This window comes from Rutidosis leptorrhynchoides, chromosome 1 (genome assembly GCF_046630445.1).
Source record: "Rutidosis leptorrhynchoides isolate AG116_Rl617_1_P2 chromosome 1, CSIRO_AGI_Rlap_v1, whole genome shotgun sequence".
NCBI classification, from domain to species: domain Eukaryota; kingdom Viridiplantae; phylum Streptophyta; class Magnoliopsida; order Asterales; family Asteraceae; genus Rutidosis; species Rutidosis leptorrhynchoides.
Window position 1 is genome coordinate 551,576,004 of NC_092333.1, and position 24,543 is coordinate 551,600,546.

Consider the following 24,543-nt stretch of genomic DNA (forward strand, 5'->3'; position numbering starts at 1 on the left):
CACAACCACATTCACCTAAACCATCACAACCATACCAAACCTCCTTACACGCCCTTCCGGCAGCAACCACAACCACCACACCCTCACAGAAGGCAACCACAATAACAACAACAACCACCACCACCTAATAATACAACCAACCACTTCAACTCACGCCAAACCCCATACCGACAACCTAAACCACCTCAAACACCTCGAAACCATCACCAACATCACAACCTAAATCCCCCAAATGTTACAATCCCACCGAAAACAAACACCAACATACCCAAAGAGAGAGTTGTACAGTTGGTTGATGTAAACACAACCAACCCATTTGACTCAAAAACCCTAGTTGGGGAAACGACCAATGTTGACACCCTGGAACACATTCATGACCTTTGTTTAGAAGAGCATCTTTCAAACTTCGTGATCAGATATCTTGGTAGACTCACTATTATGCTCACATTTGAGAATGATACAACGGTGCAAAATATCCTTGATGAAGAAGCACATGGTATTAGAAGATGGATTCCAAACATATCCAGATGGAACCCAAACCGACCAAACCTTGGTAGGTTGACATGGTTGAGTATTGTTGGCGTACCACCACCTCATTGGAATGAACAGAACTTTGATAAGATAGCTTCTTGGTATGGTAGAATATTGAAATTCGAAAATTGTTCACTAAAAAATCAAAATCAAAACCTGATCTCTGGTAAAGTCCTGGTAAATGTTCGGGGAAACTTAACTATCCATGAAGTTGTCAATGTGAAAACAGAAAATGGTATCTTTTATGTCCATGTCTCAGAATTGGTAAGAGATATTTGTCAATTGGATTTTGATGGGGATGAGTGCAATGATGAGTGGCAGACAGAGAGCAACTCACAATTAGATATGAGCTCCGACGACGAATCGGTACCGGAAACGAATATTCCGGTGAGATCAAACAGGAAAATGGCGGAAGACAGATCATCAAAGTGCATGGGGACTAATGAACACTTTAGCAGCCATAATAATGAGGGTACAACACACGAGGGAGATGTTAACCTAGGAAACTGTAATAGGGTTCATGAAGAGTCGCCAAATCAAGTTAAAAATCCTATAGGGCCCACCAATTCCATTTCTCCAGGTAATAATTCTTCGTATCCCTTTTCGAAAACCAATGCTACCCTGTTGCATACCAAAAGACCTAAACCAAAAACCATCACACCTAATAGCCCAATTTCGCCCACTACCCATATCCCAAGCCCACTAAGCCCAAAACCTATGAATCCATCACCTAAAAACACCATCCCAATACATCTTCCAAACAAACAAAAATCTTCTTCCCCTATAACACGCTCAAGCCCAATTCTTCCCAATATGGAAAACACAATTGACCCCAAGCCCAATTCTGTGCCAAGCCCAATACCTAAATCCACACTAAAAGCTACTAACCCATCAACCTCCCATCTCAGTCCAATTCGCACAATCAATTTACAAGAAGAATTGTTAGTTGATTCTACAGCAACCAAACTTGACCATAACCTGCAACCTAAATCTATCCCTTCAGAGCCAAGAATAATCAACTCCAAAGTAATTGTTGATGTCCAATCGAGTCCCGAAATTTGCACTAACCAAAATCCTAACAAACATCGAAATCCCAAAACCCATTCCAACCCCATTCCCCAACCTTCCAAACCTTCATCCATTCACACGAAAACATTCCCTACCTCCACCTCCAATCCAAAACTGTCAGGATCTAAAACGTGCTCTATACCAAAAAATAAATCACGAGTAGAGGTTTGGAACACCATTGGTAGTTGGAAAACATCATCCCGATTCCTCCAACTTAAAATATTAGCAAGACACCCTCCGAAAAACAAAAAATCCACTTCCACACAACAGCAGAGTAAACCCCTCTCCAATCAAAACACCATGCCAAACCACCCCAATGCCACTGCTAACCAGTTACCTCCACTGAACCCATCCACCTCAAACCAACCCAGACGCCCACTTAAACCAACTAAACATCTAATGCAATCGAAGAATACCTCCCACGAATCATCGGCCAGTGTAGGACTCAAATATTTTGGTGAAAGATTAGGGTTACGTTGGGAAGAAATTTCCCAATGAACACATAGTTGTCACTCACTCGCTCCCTCTTATTATTTAATGAAGATCATGTCATTAAACATTCGTGGATTCGGGAAAAGGAAACCCAGATTAAATAAAGTTGATTGGTTTCGAAAAATGAGAATTGATGAAGCTTTGAACATTGTGGCATTACAAGAAACTAAACGAAACTTAGTTGACGATAGTTGGGTTGAATCGATATGGGGCTCCTCTGAATTCCAATACATCCAAAAACCGAAAGTTGGCAAGGCTGGTGGTATGCTATTAATCTGGGATCCTCTTGTGTTCGAAGTGAACGAGGCAATCGAAAAATAATTCTTCCTAGCTATTAAAGGTAAATGGAGAGGAAAAACAAAAGAATCAATAATTGTCAACGTATATGGCCCTCACAATGATGATGTCAAAAAGAAATTTTGGGAAAGCCTCGAAGGACTGTTCTCTTACAAAGACGCAGAATGGGTCATTGGGGGTGATTTTAACGAAGTGAGAGAGGAAGATGAAAGACAGAATTGTGAATTTGTTATTAGGCGAGCCAATATGTTCAATAGTTTCATAAACAACTACAACTTGATTGAAGTTCCGTTGATAGCTAAACGTTTCACAAGAGTAAGTGACGATGGTGCAAAGCTTAGTAAGCTTGACCGTTTCCTCGTGTCGGAAGAATTCTTTTGAATAGTTGGGGTGATGTTTCCACCATATGCTTAAACAGATTCACATCGGACCACTGGCCGATAATACTCCGGGACAAAAATAATGACTTCGGCCCAAAACCCTTCAAGATCTTCAATGTTTGGCTAGAATCTATTGAGGTAGAAGCGATAATAACTGAGGCATGGAGTAAAGATAGCACATCGAATAGGCCTGACTGTATATTTAGAGACAAATTAAAAAGTGTTAAAGAAGGGCTGCGGTTATGGAGTAGGCATAAATATGGTAACATCGATGGAGAAATTGAGGAATGGAAAAATATAGTCACGGCAATGGAAAGCAAGGCAGATTTAGGTCCAATCACTGAAGAAGAAAGATTAAGCTGGGTTGATGCTCGGGCTAAATGGCTGCAAAAGGAATGCGATAAATCATAGATGTTGAGACAAAAAGCACGACTCAAGTGGGTTTCCGAAGGGGATGCTAATACTTCCTTCTTTCACTCGTCAATCCGCAGGCGTAACAACAGAACTAACATCAGAGGCTTAAATGTGAATGGATCTTGGAACGAAAATCCGGATATAATCAAATCTACAATTCTTGATTATTACAGGAAGAAGTTTGAGCTTACGGGTGACACTAGGGCAGATTATGAATGTCTATCCAACTTAACCCTTAATCGAATCAGCGATAATGATAGAACCTCTCTTGAGGAACCGGAACCGTTCACTGAAGAAGAAATTTGGATCGCAATCAAAAACTGTGACTCCTCAAAAGCACCGGGCCCGGATGGTTTTAATATGGCGTTTTACAAAAAAAAAAAAAATTGGTTAATAAAGGAAGATTTAAAGCGTGCAATCGATTGGTTTTGGGCTAACGGTAACATCTCGCATGGATGCAATGCCTCCTTTTTTACCTTGATTCCTAATAAACGTGATCCGATAAATTTGGGGGATTATAGACCAATAAGCCTAATAGGAAGTTACTACAAGGTGATCTCGAAAATCCTCACAAATAGAATGCAAAGAGTTGTGCACAAGTTAATTGGAATCGAACAAAGTACCTTTCTAAAAGGTCGCTATATCCTTGATGGCATTCTTGTGGCTAACGAGGCAATTTGGGAACTCAAGCAACAAAAAAGGAAAGGACTTGTTTTTAAAGCCGATTTCGAAAAGGCTTTTGATAGCCTCAATTAGGACTACCTAATCAAAATAATAGAGCTAATGGGGTTTGGAGATAAATGGTGTTCATGGATAAATTTGTGTCTTCGGTCCGCCTCAATCTCTATTTTTGTTAATGGTTCACCCACCAAAGAATTCATGCTTCAACGGGGGGTATGTCAAGGAGACCCGATATCCCCGTACTTATTCATAATTGAGGTAGAAGGTCTCAATGCACTAATGAAACAAGGAATTACCACCAAGTTGTTCAAAGGGTTAGAAGTGGGGTCAGATAAGATAGTTTTGTCGCATCTTCAATACGCCGACGATACAATACTCTTTGGAGAATGGAGCAAACGGAATGCGGGGAACCTCTTCAAGATCCTAAAATGCTTCGAAATTTTCTCCGGTTTGAAAGTAAATTTCTCAAAGAGCTTTCTTTACGGTATTGGGGTTCACATGAATCGGGTGGTAGAATTTGCAAACCATATAGGATCCCAAGTGGGTACACTACCATTCACCTATCTCGGGCTACCAATTGGAAGGAAAATGAAAAAGACTAGCGAGTGGTCGAGTGTGATAGAAAAAATGCAACACAAACTAGCCGATTGGAAATCGAAAATGATGTCTTTCGGGGGTCGTCTCACTTTGATAAAATTGGTTCTTAGTAGCCTACCGTTGTACGCTTTCTCCCTATTCCGTGCACCATCCAATGTCATTAATTCGCTTGAAGGTATGAGAAGAAAATTCTTTTGGGGCAGGACGGGTGATAATTCCAAAATCGCATGGGTTAAATGGGAAAAACTTCTTTTACCTTATGAAATGGGTGGGTTAAATGTGGGTACTCGCAAAGCAAAAAATCTTTCACTATTAGGCAAATGGTGGTGGCGAGTGAAAACCGAACCCAACGCATATTGGGTAAAAATTATCAAAAGCATATATGGGTGGGAAGGGGGGTTGGGAACTCACGATTTATCTAATTTTTGGAACAGGGGTTCAACTTGGGATGGCATTCGAGAAGCAGGATTGACAATCAACAACTTGGGCATCAACCTCACTGATTCGTTTGTGAGGTCTGTCAACAATGGAACACACACGCGACTATGGGATGATATTTGGATCTCAAACGTTCGTCTTGCAGACCAATTCCCCAGGCTGTACAGGCTCGAATGCAATCCGCATTGCTTGATTAGTGATCGACGTAATATTAATGCGAATATGGATCCTAACGGATCCTTCAGGTGGTGCTGGATTAGAACTCCAACTGGGTGAACGACAACTGAACTCAACGAACTAGACAACCTCCTTCAGATAATCACTTTTTGGGATGATATCGATGATGGTTGGAAGTGGAAACTAAGCCCAAATGACCAATTTTGCTCATCTGAGCTCACAAAACTCATCAATAGCAAAATCCTATCAAGCGAAAACAATTCGGGAACCACGTTATTGAACAAGCTCGTTCCAAAAAAGATTGAAATATTTGTTTGGCGCGCAAGGCAATCCCGATTACCGACACTTTGTGAACTGGATAAACGGGGTATTGACTTGGATTCACTCCTATGTCCGGTTTGTGGAAATGTAATCGAATCACTAGAACATGCTCTTTTTAAGTGTGAGATATCGGAACAAATTTGGAGGTGTATCTTTCAATGGTGCAATGAAACAATGCCAAGAGATCTTAACCTTCAGTCCATGCTACAAGGAAAATGACTTGGATCGAATCCGAATGATACTTCGAACACCTGGAAAGCAATAGAGTGGACAACCGCACATGCAATCTGGCGTAACTGAAACCATGTTGTCTTCAAAAAGACAAAGTGCTTCGCTACAACGATCATAAACGAAATTCAAGTTAAATCCTTTGAATGGATTTTCAATCGCGGATCAGGGACTAAACCTATTTGGTCACAATGGCTCATAAATCCAAATGTTTATTTCTAGCAAATGTTTTGATAATGCCATAGTATTTTCGTGTAGTTAGGATTGATCTCAATTCCTTTGTACGTCATCCTCTCATGCCAAATGTAATTGTTCGAGTTGTTTAATAAAGTGTTGCTTTTCTAAAAAAAAACATTTATAAACATATTAGTTGGACACACATGTTTCACATTCTACAGTTCATTACAATATTTGTAATATCTTTTATAATATTTACATTTTGCATGTAGCTTCTATATCATAAGTTACAAACAAAAGATATTAAATTGAGTACTTAATGTATAACACATACAATATGTATTAATATTAACGTATTACTATACCAAGATTTTAAGCCACTTGTTACACACATACTATTAATTTAATTTATGAGTTTATAATAAAGGAAAAATATAGAGATTTTCCGATAATCATAAATCAAATGAGTGAATTACAACTTGCATTTTGTAATTTTATATTTATAAGACTTAATTACACGAATGATCACTGTGGTTTGTCAAATTTTGCAAATTTAGTCACTATGATTTTTTTTCTTGCAAGTTTAGTCACTAGGGTTTCAAAAAATTACAAGTTTAATCACTCAAACTGACTGACGTTAATTTTGTTCGTTTAAACAGATCATGTGCAGCTCACATGAGGGGTAAAATCGTCATTTACTGCTCCATCCTTTTTTTCACCTAATAAATCAGAAGATCAATTCAAACATTTATTTCTCCATCCATCTTTTTTCCTCAGTAACTTCTAATTTCATCACCTGTAACTTAAATCCACAAAAGTCACAACAAAATCCACAAAGTATGTACTCTTTAGTTTACTTATATTCTTAAATTGAAAATCAAAGTTACCTCTGTAACTTCTAGTAAGAATTCTTCACAACAAAAAACTTCACAACAAAACTCATGAAAGCTAACAAAGGTCTGCAACGATTTCTGATGCAAAGATGTACTAGTTGTGCCTCACAAATCAAATAAGAAATTTACAAAAAATAATAGCAGCAAATTCGCCTGAATCATGGGATAGATCTTGACGGCGACGTGGGTGGTCATCTCTGGCCAGATCTGGTGTCGTAATTTCAGTTATGGTGCAGGCGGTAATTTCAGATCTAAACAAGAAAATACACTAGTTAATTAATAAAGGCTAGAAGCGGTGGCGGAGAGAACTAATTAGACGGTTGTAGAGGGCTGTGGTGGTACCGGAAAGCCTGGTACGGATCTCGCCAGAAAGCTAACGGTGGTGCAGAGGGACAAATTTGACGGTGGTAGAGGGTTATATTATGATAAGAATGTGATTTTAAATTTATGATAAATGAATTTTTGATTTGATTTGATTTGATTTATATTATTATTATTATTATATTATATTATTATATTATTTTGAGTTTTAAGTTGAAGAATGATGAAAAAAATTAGGGTTTTGCTAGAGAAGTAGGTGAAGAAAGTATGAAGCAGGTAAGGAAGAAGATTAAATGACGATTTTACCCCTCATGTGAGTTGCACATGATATGTTTAAACGGACTAAATTAAAGTCAGTCAGCTTGAGTGACTAAACATGTAAATGTTTGAAATCCTAGTGACTAAACTTGCAAAAAAATAACCATAGTGACTAAACTTATAAAATTTTACAAATCACAGTGACTATTCTTGTAATTAATTCTATTTATAATCAAAGATCTAACAAACTGATTTACTTAAAAAAAAAGTGTTTTGTTATTAGTCGACAATCCTTACTATATAAACCCCTAAAAACCTGAAATTCTTTTGACACAGACTACTCATTCTATTCACCAACAAACCCTAAATCAAAAGAAGTAGAGAGAGATTAAGAAACAGGATCATACATATTTAAATTCTCTCTCACTTAATACACACCTCGATCCGTGATTCCGGTACGTATTAATTAATTTTTTTGTGAACATATACTTACATAGAATATAATAGATACAGATGTATTGCTTTGTTTTAATGCTAGCGTTTTATTTTCGTCTGGTTAGGGTTTTGATATCGATCTATAATGGCGGATCAGGCAGTACCAGCGGCACCGGCACCGGCACCTGTATCCGCTCAAGTTGTATGTATCGACTTCTGTATATTATTTGCTTGTTTTAAATTTGCACTTTCAAATTAGTTTATATATGTAGTATTATCTTAACTGTTTTTGAGTAGGATGTCTCGATTTTACAATTTTAATCATGAACTTCAGTAACGCTGAAGGAATAATTTGTTGTTGAACATGTATTAATATTAATTATTAATAATTATAAAGAAATTGTGAGCCTTAATTATTTTTAATGCGGTTCGAGGTGTTGCCAGAACTTTTGTACTAAACTACTGAGAAACAGGAATCTGATTTTTGAAGATTTATTTGCTTTATAATGTACCATTACCTGCAGAGGTGTCCTCGAGCATAGGCATAGGCAGGCAACCGACTAGGGCCCAAAATTTTGAATATGTAAATATTATCCTCAATATATTGAATTAAATCAAATAAAAAATTGTCAATTAAAGTTAAAATACCTTGTTTTTAATAGTTAAATACAATGTAAGTAAATAGATAAATTGTAGTATTATTTTTTTATGCGTAGTAAAAAAATTTAACGTATATGTGGGCCAATTAATATTTTCGTCTAGGGCCTTTAAATTGTTGAGACGGCCTTGATTACCTGATTGTAAGCATTATCTTTAGTTTATCCATTCTGATTAACATTTTAATGTATAATGTATGTATTGTGAATAAACAGGTTGGGGATGCATTTGTTCAGCAGTATTATCATATACTGCACAAGTCCCCTGGGTTGGTTCACCGATTTTATCAGGACACCAGTAAACTTGGTCGTCCCGAAGAGGATGGTTCTATGAGCATAACCACTTCCATGGAGGTATGCTTGCTTTCCTAGTTTTTTAATCAATAACAACGTGAGAGACTTATATATATATATATATATATATATATATATATATATATATATATATATATATATATATATATATATATATATATATAGGGGTAGGATCAATGGGGAAGTAACCAATCGGGGGGAAGCGGGGGGAAGCAAAATTTTTTTTTTTTTTTCCGTTTTTTTTGAAAATTTTGTTTTCCGGCATCAAGATCACACGAAAATATGAACATTTAGAAAAGACACTTCGTGATGAATGTTATTATTTAGGCGGGAAAACGATCGACAAAAATAACATTCAAGATAATATTGTTCGTGAAGAATATGAACGTTTTTTTTTCTTCATGTTTTGTGAAGTAAAATTTAGCCCGATTTAGAGTTTAGAGTTTAGGGTTTAGGGTTTAGGGTTTAGGGTTTAGGGTTTAGGGTTTGGTGTTTTGGGTTTATTCCATAAATCCAAAACACCAAACCCTAAACCCTAAACCCTAAACTCTAAACCGTTCGTGTTAAAAACTCATCTAAATCCTAAATCTAAACCCTAAACCCTAAATTTCTAAACCCTAATATCTAAACCCTATAAACCCTAATATCTAAACCCCAATAGCTAAAACCTCAAAATACGCTCGAAAAACACGATAATTGTTATATATTACTTCTTCGAGCGTTTTCCCGCCAATATAAAAACATTTATCACAAAGTGTCTCTACTAAATGTTCATATTTTCATCTCATCTATAATGTTCGTGAACAAAGTTTTTTCAAAAAACGAAAAAAAAAAGTTTTTGCTTCCCCCCGCTTCCCCCAATGGTTACTTCCCTCTTGATCCTACCAATATATATATATATATATATATATATATATATATATATATATATATATATATATATATATATATATATATATATATATATATATATTGGTTTGTTTATTGCTTCATGAGTTTCTTTTTGATGTGGGTAATGTATACCCAATAACTTTTCTTCTTATTAAATTTGAAAGCTGTCATTAAACTGTTTACAATCTGCTTCAAACTATAGACCTTTAAAGAACGGATTTTATGTTCTTTGTTTGCTTGTTTCTTTTATTTTCTTTTCAGCTTCATACTTGGTTAGAATTTCATCAATGTAGTTACCTAGGTACGAACTTAGTAAAATATATGCGGGATTAGTATAAACGACTACTGATTATATATCTATGAAAGTGATTTGGAATTATTTTATGTTTGTCATAATGTTGGTTCTTGCGTGCAGGCAATCAATGCTAAGATATTGTCTCTTAACTATGTGAATTCCAAAGCTGAGATCATATCTGTTGATGCACTAGACTCGTTGAACGGTGGAGTCAATGTTCTAGTGACCGGGTATTGGACTGGTCACGACAATTTTGCACAGAATTTTACTCAATCTTTCTTCCTTGCACCTCAAGACAGGGGTTACTTTGTGTTAAATGACATCTTTCGTTACATAGGAGACCATGTTCCCACTGAGAATGTGGTGGCTCCTGTAACTTCTGAGCAAGGTGACGAAAAAAAATACGTTTTTAGCTATGATTGATGTTTGATACTAACTTGGAAACTGTAGAAGTTCTTATATATTTCTACAAATTGATTTATTTGTAGAACCTGAAATTGCTCCAGTGGAGAGGAATTATATTCCCGAGCAAGCTGTTGTATCCACAGAGGAATCTCAAATAGAAAAAGTTGTTCCTGTGGAGAATGGAGAAGTGACCACTGTAGAAGATGTGGACCCGGTTCCTGAGGTGGTTGATGACGTTCAGGATTCATCACAGGTGGCTGTTGAGACGAACACTAAAATTGAGGATTTGCCAAAGAAGTCTTATGCATATATTGTAAGCACACCTTAGAGCACTTTCCTATGGATATATTGTCGTAGCTAAGGCTGTAAATGATCCAAGCCGAGCTCGAATTCGGCTCGTTTAAATTTTAAAGAGCTCGAGCTCGGCTCGTTACAATTTTTAAAAGCTCGAGGTCGGCTCGTTTAGGCTTGTTAAGTTTATGATTATAAATTTTGTTGTTAATATATACTATAACAATAATAGATTAGTATTATTTTTTATATACTTTTATCGTGTATAATATAATATAATTTACTTATATTATAAAAATATAAATATAAATTTATTGTATTTAAATGAAAAATTTCGTTTAGGCTCGCGAACATGTTCGAGCTCGATATTGAAAGCTTGAGCTCGAGCAACGATCTTTGAAATGTGTTCAAGCTCGGGCTCGAGCTCGTTTAGGCTTGGCTCGAATCGAGCTTCTAACGATTCGAGCTCGAGTAGCTCGGCTCATTTACAGCCCTAGTTGTAGCACATAACACGCTGATTGTTCTGTGGGAATATGGAGAATGATAAGTATACGTTTACAATGTACTTGAGTAAACTAGAGGGCTGTTCAGTAAAGTCCTCTGGTTTGATCTAATTTGGTTGATGAGTTTTATGCATTACTTGAAACAGATCACATAAGCAAAGGCTATTTGCTGTTGTTAATGATATGTTGTGTTGTTGCTTAAGGTAATGGATCTGAAGCAGAATGGTGTGCCTTTTTCATCTGGGGCACCTGCAGCAAGGAAACCTCAACCAAGGAAACAGGAACAACAACTGATTAATGCTGTTAAGGCTACTACTATAGTTGCTGAAACAGCAGCTGCCAATGTGGATGCTGTTGAAAATGGCATCCAAGAAGAAGAATGTATGTTTCGTTAGTCATTGAAATTGGATGTTGCTAGTTCTTTCTAAAATTAGATGTTTACATTAGATATGGATTTAAAGTCTGTTTAGTATTCATGTGTAAATCGTGTATAATATCGTATTTCTGTCTGTACAGCTGAAGGTTACTCCATTTATATCAAGGGTCTCCCAATGAGTGCAACACCTGCAGTGTTGCAGGAGGAGTTCAAGAAGTTTGGACCTATTAAGCCTAATGGAATTCAAGTTCGAAACAATAAAGTATGTTATAACTTATTCTTTCAGTTCAATTTCAATTTTTTTGACTCCCCGAAACTCACTTATAGCAGCAACAGGGTTTTTGTTTTGGTTTTGTCGAATTCGAGGTGCCTGAAGCCGTTCAAAACGCTATTAAGGTATGTTAGTTGGTAATGCGATGTTCTCTTTTACTTTGCCGATTATAAATAAATGTATGTACCGTATGTATTTCTTTCTTGTGTAATTGTTATGCAAATATATTTAGTTTATTTCATAGAACGTGTATTTATGATATCCAGGCTTCGCCAGTTACAATCGGTGATCGCAACGTTGTTGTTGAAGAAAAACGATCTACATACTCCAGAGGCATGTATTATATATTTATATAGAGTGGTTCATTTTTTTTAAAATCAGTTATTGACTTTTATTTGTCTTAACAAAAGTTATAGTAAAAAATAACTCTGTTAGAAAAGGATCTTAGTTTTAATTTTACCAACTAATATTCGAAAGCAAAATTAAGTCTTACTGTATTTTTTTAATGTGGAGTATTTCTTTTGGTCTCTTAAAGACCCTCCTTTAGTATCCCATATTTAAGGGTATTGTATTGAACTTCTCTTCTTCAGTATAAATTTCGAGATTAAGTGCGTACTTATCTACTACTAGTATAAATCAGTGGTTCTGATAACATTGTTTGTTTTTGTTTCAAAACTGGAATAATTGCTTAACTAAAGTGAAACTTTCTAGATCGTGATATGAATTGTTAATTGTTAATCTTCTTATGCAAGTGAAATAATACTCATTATCACCTATTTCTCAACGAGTTAATTAAACTGATTAATGTTTTGTATTTGAATCTCGTATCTTAATGACTTGCAACTAAAATATACAGGAGGAAGCCGGGGACGATTTGTAGGTGGAAGAGGACCTGGATTGATGAGGAACGACAGCATGAGAGGAGGTCGTGGTGGTTACGGCGGTGGCAGGGGTTACAATCGAAGCAGTGATATTGGCGGTAACAGGAATGATTATGGTTACCGAGGTAGCAGCAGCAGCCGTGGAGGAGCAGCTGCAAACCGTGGTGGTGGTGGCGATGAGGGATATCAAAGAGATAACAATGGTGTGCGTGTGAACCGAGGGGTTGATGTTAATAGAGCTGCAAGAAATACACCACAGTGAGTACAACGGCAAGATGGGATTTAGTGGATTATGAATAGCTGGTTCTCGAATTCACATGTTAAAGTTCCGGTAGGTGAGTAACATTATTAGGCTGTTTATTTAAAGTTCCGGTAGGTGAGTAACATTATTAGGCTGTTTATTTGCTGACTTATTTTAGGATTTTTTTAACCATTTGTTTTTTTAATTCTCCCTGTAGGTGATAATGGAGAGACGGTTAGATGGAGGTTTTTCATTTATTTTTTGATTATTTTTATGGTATTTTAGTATTAGATGTAGTCGCGATTTATCTTGTTCTCTTTTGGAGATTGGTATTCGGTCGAGTAATTTTTACCAACAATTGTCATTGGTTTTTATGAGGGATTTGTGAAAAGTCGATCATGATAATATGTTATGTGCAGACGTTGAGTGTTTGTTAGTTAATGATGATGAAAAAATTATGGATTTGTACCAGTTGTACCCTATTTGGAAGAGTATGTTTTAATGTGCTATTGGATAGTTTTTTTGTTTCAACTCAGAAGTTGGCAAATATCTGATTTGGCCATGGCCATCCCTCAAGTTCTTTTGCACAATTGTAGTCTCATTTGTGATAAATAATGATTTGAACAAAGCCGTGATCTTGCTATAGTGGATTCTCATAATGTTTATAGGCTTTTTTTTCAGATTTGATTATGGTAGTTATGATCCATGTTTGTTAATCTGATTTCGAAAATTGTTTCTCGTGGTCATCTACTTTCCAGCAAAAAGTTTCTGTATATAAATCTGAGTTTACCTATAGAAGTTGGTGGTGTGAAAACAGATCAAGGATTTTCTGTATAAGAGGATTGCACAGTTTTGGTAAAGCACTAAAATTGTACGTTTGTAACTCAAAGACATTAGGCGTGATGGTTGGTCCAAAAATTCTGATTTGGATTATGACCCTGTTTGAGACACCAAATTTTCATAGTTAGTGGAAAATTTCCAACTACATGATCGTTGTATGAAAACTGTGGCCATAACCGGAAATGTGCCATCGAGTGGCCTCTCCCATCTTCCTTTCTTTCTTTACCAGCTATATAAAGAAGTGCACAAGTCATTAGATGCGAGGTGGTCTTAATAAGTTTCACTTTTCGCTATATTTTATCGTCAATAAAAAACACACAAATATGTAAAAAAAAAAATTTTAATAAAAAAAAAGTTATTTTCTTTCGTTGTTGTGAATGTAAAACTTTTTAAAAGTATCTTTTCCACTTATTTTCTTTTCAACTAGGTACTCCTTCCTTCATACCGAGTACCATTTTATTCTATTTTCTACCTTTCCGAAAACCAAAAACAGAACAAACACCAATTGGTATTTATTAGATTGATAAATGAGGTGACACTTTATGCTATCTTCATAGTTTGTTTTACCCTACTACAGTTGTATCAACTAAGCTATATATAAATTACGTGGAACTCCATTACGTTTTAAGAATTGGCATTACCATTAAAAAAAAAAATACTGTATAAAAAAACATGAATTGTCTTGTTACAATTAGAAGCATTTGACTAATTAAGTTATTACTTCACTGTCAACTGCCCAATTTTTTAAAAGGCAAACTCACACAACCTATATGAAAATTTCCAGGAATAATGGAATATATACATGTCCATCACTGACTTGAACCACAACCATGGGTTTACCTCAATACCACTAAGCCAATTACCCTATGGTCAAGTGATGACCCATTTTAAAATTTAGTGGACTTGAACCGGAACCCTCGGGGTTACCTCAATACCACTTGGCCAATTGACCAATAGTCAAGTGATGACCCATTTTGAGATTTAAGATAGACTCATAGACCAGAATCATAATCATCAGTCTTAGACGACACCATGACTATAACATAAATTCAGCTATGAACATTTGCCAAAAAGAAAAGAATTGCATGGTGATATACGAATCATCACAAAATAGAAATGGCCTCAACTTTATATCAATTAGCAGCCTAGGAGGCAACTCTTAATAAACCGTCTTCTATAATTATGCTTAGTGGGTATTGAAAACATTAACCAAGATTAATAGTATATAAATATATATTGTTCTAATGTTATTAATTTAATCAACAAATAACAAGATAAATTAACTCTGAAACTATAAACACTTTTCAGGTATACATATCAAAACTAAGACAGGAAAGGATCATGCCATACTTGGATTTAGAACCATCTGAACTCAACAGCTTCAGATAAATCGTCAGCTTACGTGTAAAAGTAATCACAAAGAATATCCTCCAAGTAGAATGATTATTGTTGAGTAGTACGGAGTATTTTGCAAAAACTTAAACCATCGCCTACTATTTCGCCATGACTTAATTTGTTCAGTGACCAAAATTGCAGGCCTGGACAAACTCCATATCGTAGTCAACATATTTGGTCCAAAGTGGGCGAAACTGATTCATAGCAATGTCAAGCCATGGTTTCATATTACCATTAAAATGAACAACTGCAGCATTATTGATCTCTTCCATGCTTATGCTTGGATTATAACCAAGTCCCAACACATGCCAAGACTTCTCTAATGGTTTAGTTGTGGAATAAAATGTAATCAGACCAGGTGGCAGTGTCCCCAGTTTCCACAAAGTCCGGTTTTCATTCTGCAAAAACAGAAGTTTAAAGAAAAATTGACAGCATATACAATTATACGCAACATTCAGTAATTTATTTACTATATGAAGCTATCTTACCAGATTTTGCCAGTAATGATACTCCTCAGTACACTTCTCCCTCCTCCAAGCATCTAAATCAAAGAAGTTCATTCCATAAGCCCATGCACAGGCTTTGGGATTAAACTTCTCTTTGATCAGTGGGTGAGAAAAATTCATGTATTGGGAATATCGATGAAATGATCCAAAACAAGTCTCAACGGCTCCATTCACCTTCCCATCCATGTCTATCTTCCAAAGCCCGGTCAAATCCTTCTGAACAATTATATCATCATCCAAGAACAGAACCCTGTGCAGGGTCGGATACATCTCTGGCAGATAAAACCTCAAATGATTCAATATGGAAAGATACTTAGGGTTCCTAAACTTCATATTGGTTGTATCCTTTGTTGCATTTTCAAGCTTATTCTCAAAGTAAAACCTTTGCAGATTTGTTGATTCTAGCTGTTTCAATACAGGAACGTACGACGAGTTCAAAAACTTATAATCCTCCACCGCCTTAATTTCAATATGAGCACCATTATATTCTTTCATCTTAAACATAACTTGCATTGCTCCTAGATTCATCTTATCAGTCACAACATGAAAAACATGCTTCCATGGCTCTTTAGTATTCTTAACAGCCGAATTAACCACAACAGAAGCAGCAATCACGTTATCAGAAAATATAGCATAGTGATAAAGCTTTGGATCATCAAATTCAACCGGCCGCTCCTTTCCTTCATCTGAATACTTATCCGGATGTGCAATTCTCTCTTCCATTAACCTCATTGTGAGGCAATGCAAACTTTTAGGTATCGATTTCGCAGCAATTAAACTTGAAAACGCACCTTGTTTCTTCGCTTTTGTTAACTGCTCATTAACCGAGAATATTGAGTCCTTCAGCTTCTGAATCTTAAGCTGATTATCAAACGACTCTTTCGCCTCAGCAATCACTTGTCTGGTCACCTTAATCCGCTCCTTGACCTCCTTCTCAAACAGCCGCAGTGTCGATTCGTCAATTGAACTTGCATCAGATGTATATAATGCTTTGTAAGTAGGTTTAGATAACAGATCTGTATAGTTTCGCGATAGATCAGCGAAAATCCTAACTAGTTTCGAGTTTTCGAGCTTCAGTTTTCGAGCATAAGCAGCGTAAGCTAAAGCAAGCGATCTATGATCATCCGCTTGCTTCCGGATCTGATCAAATCTAGGTTTTAAAGGATCTGATTTCAATGCAAGTACGGATCTCCGATACGATCCAGCCACATTCTTACTAAATGAAACACCTAATTTCTACAATACACACATCAATGAATCCAGTATTATATAGGCTGTCAATAATTTAAAAGAATTTACAGTACAGAATTAGGTCTGAGGATAATTCATAAGAATATATGTAGTACTTACATTGATGTGATCGAATGAAACGTCGTCGGATGATGAGGTGAATAGGAATGAGACTGTGAAGAAGATGAAGACAGCGACGGAGAGAGCATATGCGAATTGTTTGAATGTAAGGGCGACCGGTGGACGTGTTAACGAACGGTGAGTTCGAGAGCTCCGGAAACTACCGGAGATCGCCATATGTAGCAGAAACAGATAAGATATCCGGCGAAAGAAAGCGTGTTGTTTGGTGTATACTGTATACTAACACTGAAATATAATGTAAGTGGAAGAAGGGAGGCTGGGTGTGAACGTGATTGGGATAGCTAGATGTGCGAGATGTGACGGTGGAATAGAAACGGCATGATGCCAGTTTTTATTATTTAATTATTTATTGATTCGTTAGTTAATTGTAGGATGTGATACTCACACACCTATTTTTGATCCATACACACCTTTTATCACAAAATTTACAATTATGCCCTTAAGTTTATTTAGAGAATTGAACCTCTATTATTGTAAGTAAGGACATAATAGTAAATTAGATGTGTAGATTAAAAACTAGTATGTGAATATCACCTCCCCTAATTGTATGTGTTTTTAACACCAGTTTAGGATTACCCATAACTACTAAACCACTCAGGCGAGCTTAATTAGTTATTGACTTATTGTATATTTGTATGTATACTCTTTTCCGTCTCACTACAAGTGCCACATCTTGATTTTTTAAAGTCTTAAATTGTCAACTTTAACTTTAAAACATTTTAATTGTGATATATAATATTTAAGAAAAAATTATATGAATAAATTGAATTTTAAATGTGTTTTCATATATATATTTTGATCAAATATTATATAATATAAATAAAAATATTTATGGTCAAATTAGATAAAGAATAACTTTAAAAAAATTAACACGAGATACTTGTAGTGAGACAAATAAAATATATGTTATCAATACCTTAAGACGCGGGTATTCGTGCCCCAAAACAAACGGGTAGAAATTCAAATAACTTGGGTAAAATTTTGTCAATACGGAGTATGTCATACTTTCTACGGGTGAATTCAACATGTGTGTTTGTCATACATGTTTAAGTAAATTGCGAGTATACCCATTAATCGGCATGCATATACGTATCTAGTTACACAATAATACACACTTATATTTTAACGTAACCCTATAATAATGTGCGGGTTACCCGCATGTCATGGGTATTTGTGTGCACAATATTTGATATGTAATTTTTCTAAATCTGTGGGTTTGTTCACGGGTCATGGGAGTTGGGTCACGGGCACGAATGAAAAGATTAATCGTTGACAGGTAGACGCGCTCGGACAAATAGAAAATATTGACGAAAAAGTCACGAGTATAAGAAATTACTATATTAACTATTAGACAAAAATGATGAATAGTAACAGGGGCATTTTCGTCATTTCTACCTTTTTTTTAAATTCCATTTCACAAAAAGCCTCCCCACACTTTGTTCAAAAATTAAAATCCCCCCCTCCAAAACAGGGGGTAAAGTGTCAAATCAACATTTTCATAAAAAAAAATCTTAAATAAACTCCACTCAAATATTCAACGGGTCATATCTTCTCGCTCGCAACGAGTTAAATTTTTCCGGCACCATCGTTAAACTCGAAATAATTTTACGAACACAATGTCACTAACTATACGCAAAACGGATTCTTTTTAAGAAACGCTAAATATTTGGGGTACTTTTCATACATGTTGATTTTTCACTCGCAGGCTCCGTAACTATTTTTATCTATTAACAACAAACACATATGGGTCTTATTATTATTTTTTAATTATTTAGTGATTTTTTGGATATATCTCAGTAAATCTTATACTCTTAAATCATACGAATTGTTAATATAAGATAACGGCTTAATTGCGTTAAATTTTTAAAAGTCAACAATCTCATAGCGAAACGCGGAGATACACATATATTGTTAATTTAAAATAACATTTAAATCTTTGACGGGTTACACCTTTTAGTTCGACTCAAGTTGCGCTTCAACGACATCATCGTTAACCACGAAATAATTTTACATACTAAACGCAATAAAATATATTGAAAACCGAACCCGACGCGAAGCGATGGTTCGAAAACTATTATCTAATAGACATTTAATGAACTTGGAACATTAATGATGAACATTTAATGATCTTGGAACATTCAATTTCCGAATCATCAAACTTCATTTATGAATTTGGAACATTAATGATGAACATTTGATGATCATTCGACGAGAATTTAGTTGTTGTAAATGATGGATTTGATTGATAATATGTGTTTAGTTGTATTCCTTATTAAAATACCTTTTCAACGATGTATGGTATGCGTTTTGAGTATTTTCGGTTCATAAGTTGTGTTTGAAAGAAGTTTGGTTCGTGCACTTGAAAATTTCAGCACTTCAGCACCTGAAACCAGGGGCCTCGCTATAGCGAGCCCTGGTGTGCACAACATCTCGCTATAGCGAGAATATCTCTGTCCCAATTTTTTTTGTGTTTTTCACAATTTCGTTCCCGCTTACTCGCAACTCCGATTAACATGAAACTTGGCCAACATGCTTATATATGACTACTTATTGATGAATAATAGTCGGATACCCGACTCGACCCCGTTGACTTTGACTTTGACCATGTTTGACTTTTAGTCAAACTTAGCCAAAGACTTATGTAATCATTCTAACCTTCTTTTATACTTATATCTTGCATGAAACTTGACAACTTGACTCACATGCTATATAATCGAGTCGTAACGAGCCATAGGACTAATTGAACAACTTTGACCGACCTCGTATTTTACCGATAATGATATAACTTACTTGTTTAGGTCAAGACTAAACAACTTTCATTGCACAACGTTTAAAATGAAGTACTTTGGCGTGCAACTACGGTGAGATCATAGTCCCACCTTTTCAACAACTTTTACTCTTTAAATTATGGGATGAGAAACATATACGTTTTATACTTTTATGCTTTGAACACAAGTACGAAAACAAACATTCCACATACGAGTTAGAACAAAAAGCCTCAATTCAATTCAATTATCATTAGTTACACTTGCAGGGTGTAATCAAGAACTTATGTTGTGTGGATCCATACGGGCTTGACGAACCCTCATTCAGACGGTTCGCTACTGTTGGCGAATGAAATATATTTTCGGGTATAGCGTATGTTCTAACACTATGATGCAGAGGTTCGTATACAGTTAAGTCTTGATAATTGGGTGCTCGTGATACAAACAACAACTTTTGGAATGTAAACGATTTGGATTATCAACATTATGTGTGACGATCGCTCCAAATCCATATGGACGAACACGTCATTCATTGATCTCATTGCGAGGTATTTGACCTCTATATGATACGTTTTGTAAACATTGCATTCTTTTGAAAAGGCACACAATAAATGTATATTTAAATCAAAGGTTTTCGACATCTGATGATTTCTACATATAGACAATCACCGTATATAATAGTTTACAATAGTACTTCCGTTGACAATGCAGTCAAAATAAGATACATGGTGATGAATTGGTGAATGCAACGTTTTCTTGAAAAATATGCCATGTAAGACTCCATGCACATAGCTTGTATATCATATAAGCAAACAACGGAAGGCTTCTAGTAACCTGAGAATAAACATGCTAACAAGTGTCAACACAAAGGTTGGTGAGTTCATAGTTTTATTGTTGCGCATAATCTGTATATAAAGATGGATCACAAAATTTCAGTTGTTTCATCCAGAAACGTTTATCAAAATATTCTACAAGATTGAGCACCCTGGTAACTAAACTTTAACGTATATCTAATAAGTACCCCTGTTTTAACATACATGCAATCAACATGTACAATACACGCAAACCAACGTGTACTAAACTCAAATAGCATACGTCTATTTTATAGTTCAGGCTAGGGTTTCTATACCTGGAACAGACGGGGATGTCAAGCCCTATGGATCCATATACCACTATTCGCGCCCACCAGTTCTTATAACCGGCAGTTACTAGTTACCAAAGCTAAGGGATTTTCGGTTCAAACTCGGTGTAGAATTTAGTATGTACTTGTATCCATTGCGTTTAAAATAAAGTGCATGTATTCTCAGCCCAAAAATATAGATTTCAAAAGCATTTAAAAAGGGAGCAAATGAAACTCAACTTAGCAGCATATAAAGTCGTTCACCGAAATGTGATCAATACTTGTATTATCAAATAACCGTAGATCTCAACCTAAAGAACGTATGTTGGTCAATAAATGTCTATCAAGCTAGGTCAGGTCATAATGTATCACAATCCTAATGCTCGAGATTGACATACAAAAGTTATCCAAAGTCGTTTTAAAAAGTCAATTTTGATAATAGTTCAACAAAACGAGACGTACCTTATTTAAGAATTCATTTACTCGGTTAGTAGTATTTAAAAACCCAATTTGTTAATCTTGTAAACAAGTTGTTTAAATATCAATTGCAGATTCAAAAGCAATTTCAATTAATGTCAATCATAATTCAGTTGACCATATCTTTTGATTCGTTCCTTGAAACTATTCGATATCTAAATGAAAAGTTATTGATTTTTTGCTAGCTTTCTAAAAACATGTATATCATATACCTTTTACCAGTAATATATGTATTTAATTCGTGATTCATTATAATTTGTTTAATGACAAAATTTAGCATACAAGCATGTATAAATATATACACTCGAGCACTAGTATGTATACACTATTAATTTATAAAATATAAAATATAAATGCTTACTTATTATTATTGTGATTCAATATTTCAGAAAAGTACGTAGATGTAACAGAGATGATAAACACTAGGTTTGACTTATGAATATTACCCACGAATATTACCCCTAACCTCCATAGCTATAACCCATAGTTTCCTTAGCTTTATCCCGCTCGAAAAACTTGTTTTGAAGTGACACGCTCATGACCTCGTCGTAGTATTTTATGTATAATATTAATTAATAATAATACTACTAATAGTATTAAAATTAATTATAATATTAATTAATAATAATAATAATAATAATAATAATAATAATAATAATATATAAATATATATTGCAGAGGGAGATAGATGGATTGGTGTGTGTGTGTCTCGAAGCAAAACGAATTCAATTTATAAACTTTTCCTGAAATCTGACCCCATGCGATCGCATGGGTTTTATGCCTATTTTCCATGCGATCGCATGGCTCCAAAATCCAGCTCACATTTTTTTGTATTTTTGTTTGTCGACATAATTATTAATAATATATATAATATATTTAATTTATATAATTAATTATATATTATATTAAATTCACATGCATAGTTAACTTGTAATTTTTGTTCTGATAAGTCGTACGTTGTTACGCGACTTATGTCCCGATTTCGGTTTTTCGAGTGTCCCTTCGTACGCTGAGAAAACTTGTAATTTACATTATGGGACACGTATCTTTGTCAAAATATAGCCTTAAATTATCCCTAAATTATACCACCCAAAGTATATCTTAAACTTTCGAGTATTTTGGTCATTTACTTCTATAAATCATTGTCTCGTTATTTATTAATATAATAGTATTTATCAAACGTTTCATAACCAAGTTAATATCCATTCTCAATATTTATAAACACGTTTTAAAATACGTATCGCAAGTTATTCATATAATTAATTCTTAACAGTTAATATTCCTTATTATTGTATGTGTCCAAATTACGTTATTTAAACAAATAATTCACCATTTATTCCGAATACCGTTAAAAATGAATGATTTCTCAAATCAACGTGGACCTCTCAACAGAGACACGTAATAATATCATAATTCTTAAGAGACTCAGTAAATATCTTTTACTTGAATCGTTTGGCATAATCTTTTAACTCTGTAGTTAAATATATCAATCAAATAATCAAACCAATAAATTTAATGCACATTATCATATCATCAACACTTTGTTACGTTTTCAAGTTATAGTATATGTATCTATATATAATTGTTCGCGTTTCGTTGAGAATAATCGAAGGTTAATTGAACAGTTCAAAATTTTGAGATTTAACTTCATAGACTTTGTTTATCGTGTCGGAAACGTTAATCATACAAGATTAAGTTTAAATTTGGTCAGAATTTTCCGGGTCATCACAATACCTACCCGTTAAAGAAATTTTGTCCCGAAATTTGAGTGAGGTTGTCATGGCTAACAATAAAAATGTTTTTATGACGAATATGAGTCGATAAATAGAGTTTTATCACCGTTGAATAATATGGATAAAACAATCTAATTACTTGAAGCGTATGAGGGAAGTTATCATAACAAAGTGAAATAGAGAATAGAGATGCGTCTTATCTCTTGACGTAGTAACGATTGATTTCCAGAATTTAAGGAATAGAAAGTCTTCATAATCTAAATAAGATTTGATTCTTCGAGAATTAAGGAGATTAAGGTCTTCTTTAATTATTTGCGGTCATCTGTCTTGATTGCTCTGTCTATTATTTCGCTATAAATTGACCTCTTCCGTTTCATTATTTTCACCACTCCTACATCTTCTTCTTCATTTCATACTTCTAAAAGATTGTGAAATGCTTTATCCAGTTCTGATTCTTGATATACTCCTAACTTTTATATCTGTCATTCTTCTTTTTCATCTGCCACCAGAGGAAGTTACTTTCTTTTATCATTACCTTGGGGTTATAGTGTTTTTCATTCTCCCGTGTCTTTATATTGCTATACGCATTGATATACACGGTTTGTAAATTTCGGAGTTGTTATCGGGCTTATATTCTCCTTTTTATTTCAGAGCTCCATGCTTTCGATTTCTCTTCCCGACCTTATGTCAAGCGGATAATGGTCCAGAATTTGTAGGTATGAATTTCGGATGAACATAATTAATGTTCTAAGAAAAAAATTGTAATGGCATGATCTTGATTTGTCAAATTACCAGAATATCTGGAAAAGACCGAATTATCAAGAAGTATATTTTCTTGATATATTTAGAGATTATATAGAATGAAAGAGTTAGGTAACATGGTTCATGATGAGGGTGTGATCTGTGAACCTTTATCACTTTCCATTAGAAACTCAGCATGACTTACTGTAATATATTCACGTTGATCAAGTGTCATTATATTATACTAATTCATGCTTCAGTTCCCAATACTACTTCAAAACATTCATATTTTAAATTCGAAATTTTTTTCATAATTTAGAAACTAACACAGTCTCTGTTATGATGTAGCACAGATAGCGTGAAGGAATGAATAATTTCAGATAGTCACGAAATTATCCTCAGAAATATTGAGGATATTTGTAATGGTAGATATGATGATATCTTAGAATATTTAAGATAATGATGATGATGAAGAATATTGTCCGTAAAGGTTTTAGAGTAAGGAGTAAGGTATTTGCTAAAGACTTCATCAGAAACAGAATTATCAGGATTCTTTAAATACAGAGTTTGGTTCTTGTATTTATCCTTGGTCTCCTTTATGGTCTGCTCAACCCGTTTTCCAGTTCCAAACCTTCTCTTTTTCTCAGCTTTACCACCATACCTTTCTTTATCATCAAACTTTTGACTGTTAAAGTCGTTTACTGTTTTTGCTGCTTTATCAGCATTTCGAGAACTAGTTCGCAGTTCAGGGTATTTTTCAGA

At 34.9% G+C, this 24,543-nt stretch overlaps 3 protein-coding genes across 4 annotated transcripts; 2 read left to right on the forward strand and 1 right to left on the reverse strand.

Annotated features, from left to right (window-relative positions):
• Positions 1 to 2,214: 2,214 nt before the first annotated feature.
• Positions 2,215 to 3,179, forward strand: LOC139843555 (uncharacterized). The gene is made up of 3 exons (XM_071833666.1): positions 2,215 to 2,397; positions 2,506 to 2,728; positions 2,896 to 3,179. Exons 1-3 carry the CDS (start codon positions 2,215 to 2,217, stop codon positions 3,177 to 3,179), a joined length of 690 nt encoding a protein of 229 aa, XP_071689767.1.
• A 4,407-nt stretch (positions 3,180 to 7,586) lies between these two features.
• On the forward strand, positions 7,587 to 13,402 carry LOC139879561 (nuclear transport factor 2-like). Of its 2 annotated transcripts, none has more exons than XM_071865430.1 (11): positions 7,587 to 7,728; positions 7,834 to 7,910; positions 8,581 to 8,718; positions 9,986 to 10,253; positions 10,354 to 10,583; positions 11,268 to 11,445; positions 11,581 to 11,702; positions 11,777 to 11,836; positions 11,978 to 12,044; positions 12,568 to 12,927; positions 13,051 to 13,402. In XM_071865430.1, exons 2-10 carry the CDS (start codon positions 7,854 to 7,856, stop codon positions 12,852 to 12,854), a joined length of 1,407 nt encoding a protein of 468 aa, XP_071721531.1. In that variant the 5' UTR covers positions 7,587 to 7,728; positions 7,834 to 7,853; the 3' UTR covers positions 12,855 to 12,927; positions 13,051 to 13,402. The 2 variants fall into 2 exon arrangements, with proteins under 2 accessions (XP_071721531.1, XP_071721532.1); XM_071865431.1 differs by having other exon boundaries at positions 12,568 to 12,923.
• A 1,465-nt stretch (positions 13,403 to 14,867) lies between these two features.
• Positions 14,868 to 17,217, reverse strand: LOC139879587 (galacturonosyltransferase 8-like). Its single transcript, XM_071865432.1, has 3 exons — positions 16,925 to 17,217; positions 15,557 to 16,810; positions 14,868 to 15,466 (listed from the first exon to the last, which is right to left on the reverse strand). The coding sequence occupies exons 1-3, from the start codon at positions 17,099 to 17,101 to the stop codon at positions 15,191 to 15,193; spliced, it is 1,707 nt and encodes a 568-aa protein (XP_071721533.1). The 5' UTR covers positions 17,102 to 17,217; the 3' UTR covers positions 14,868 to 15,190.
• Between the last annotated feature and the right edge of the window lie 7,326 nt (positions 17,218 to 24,543).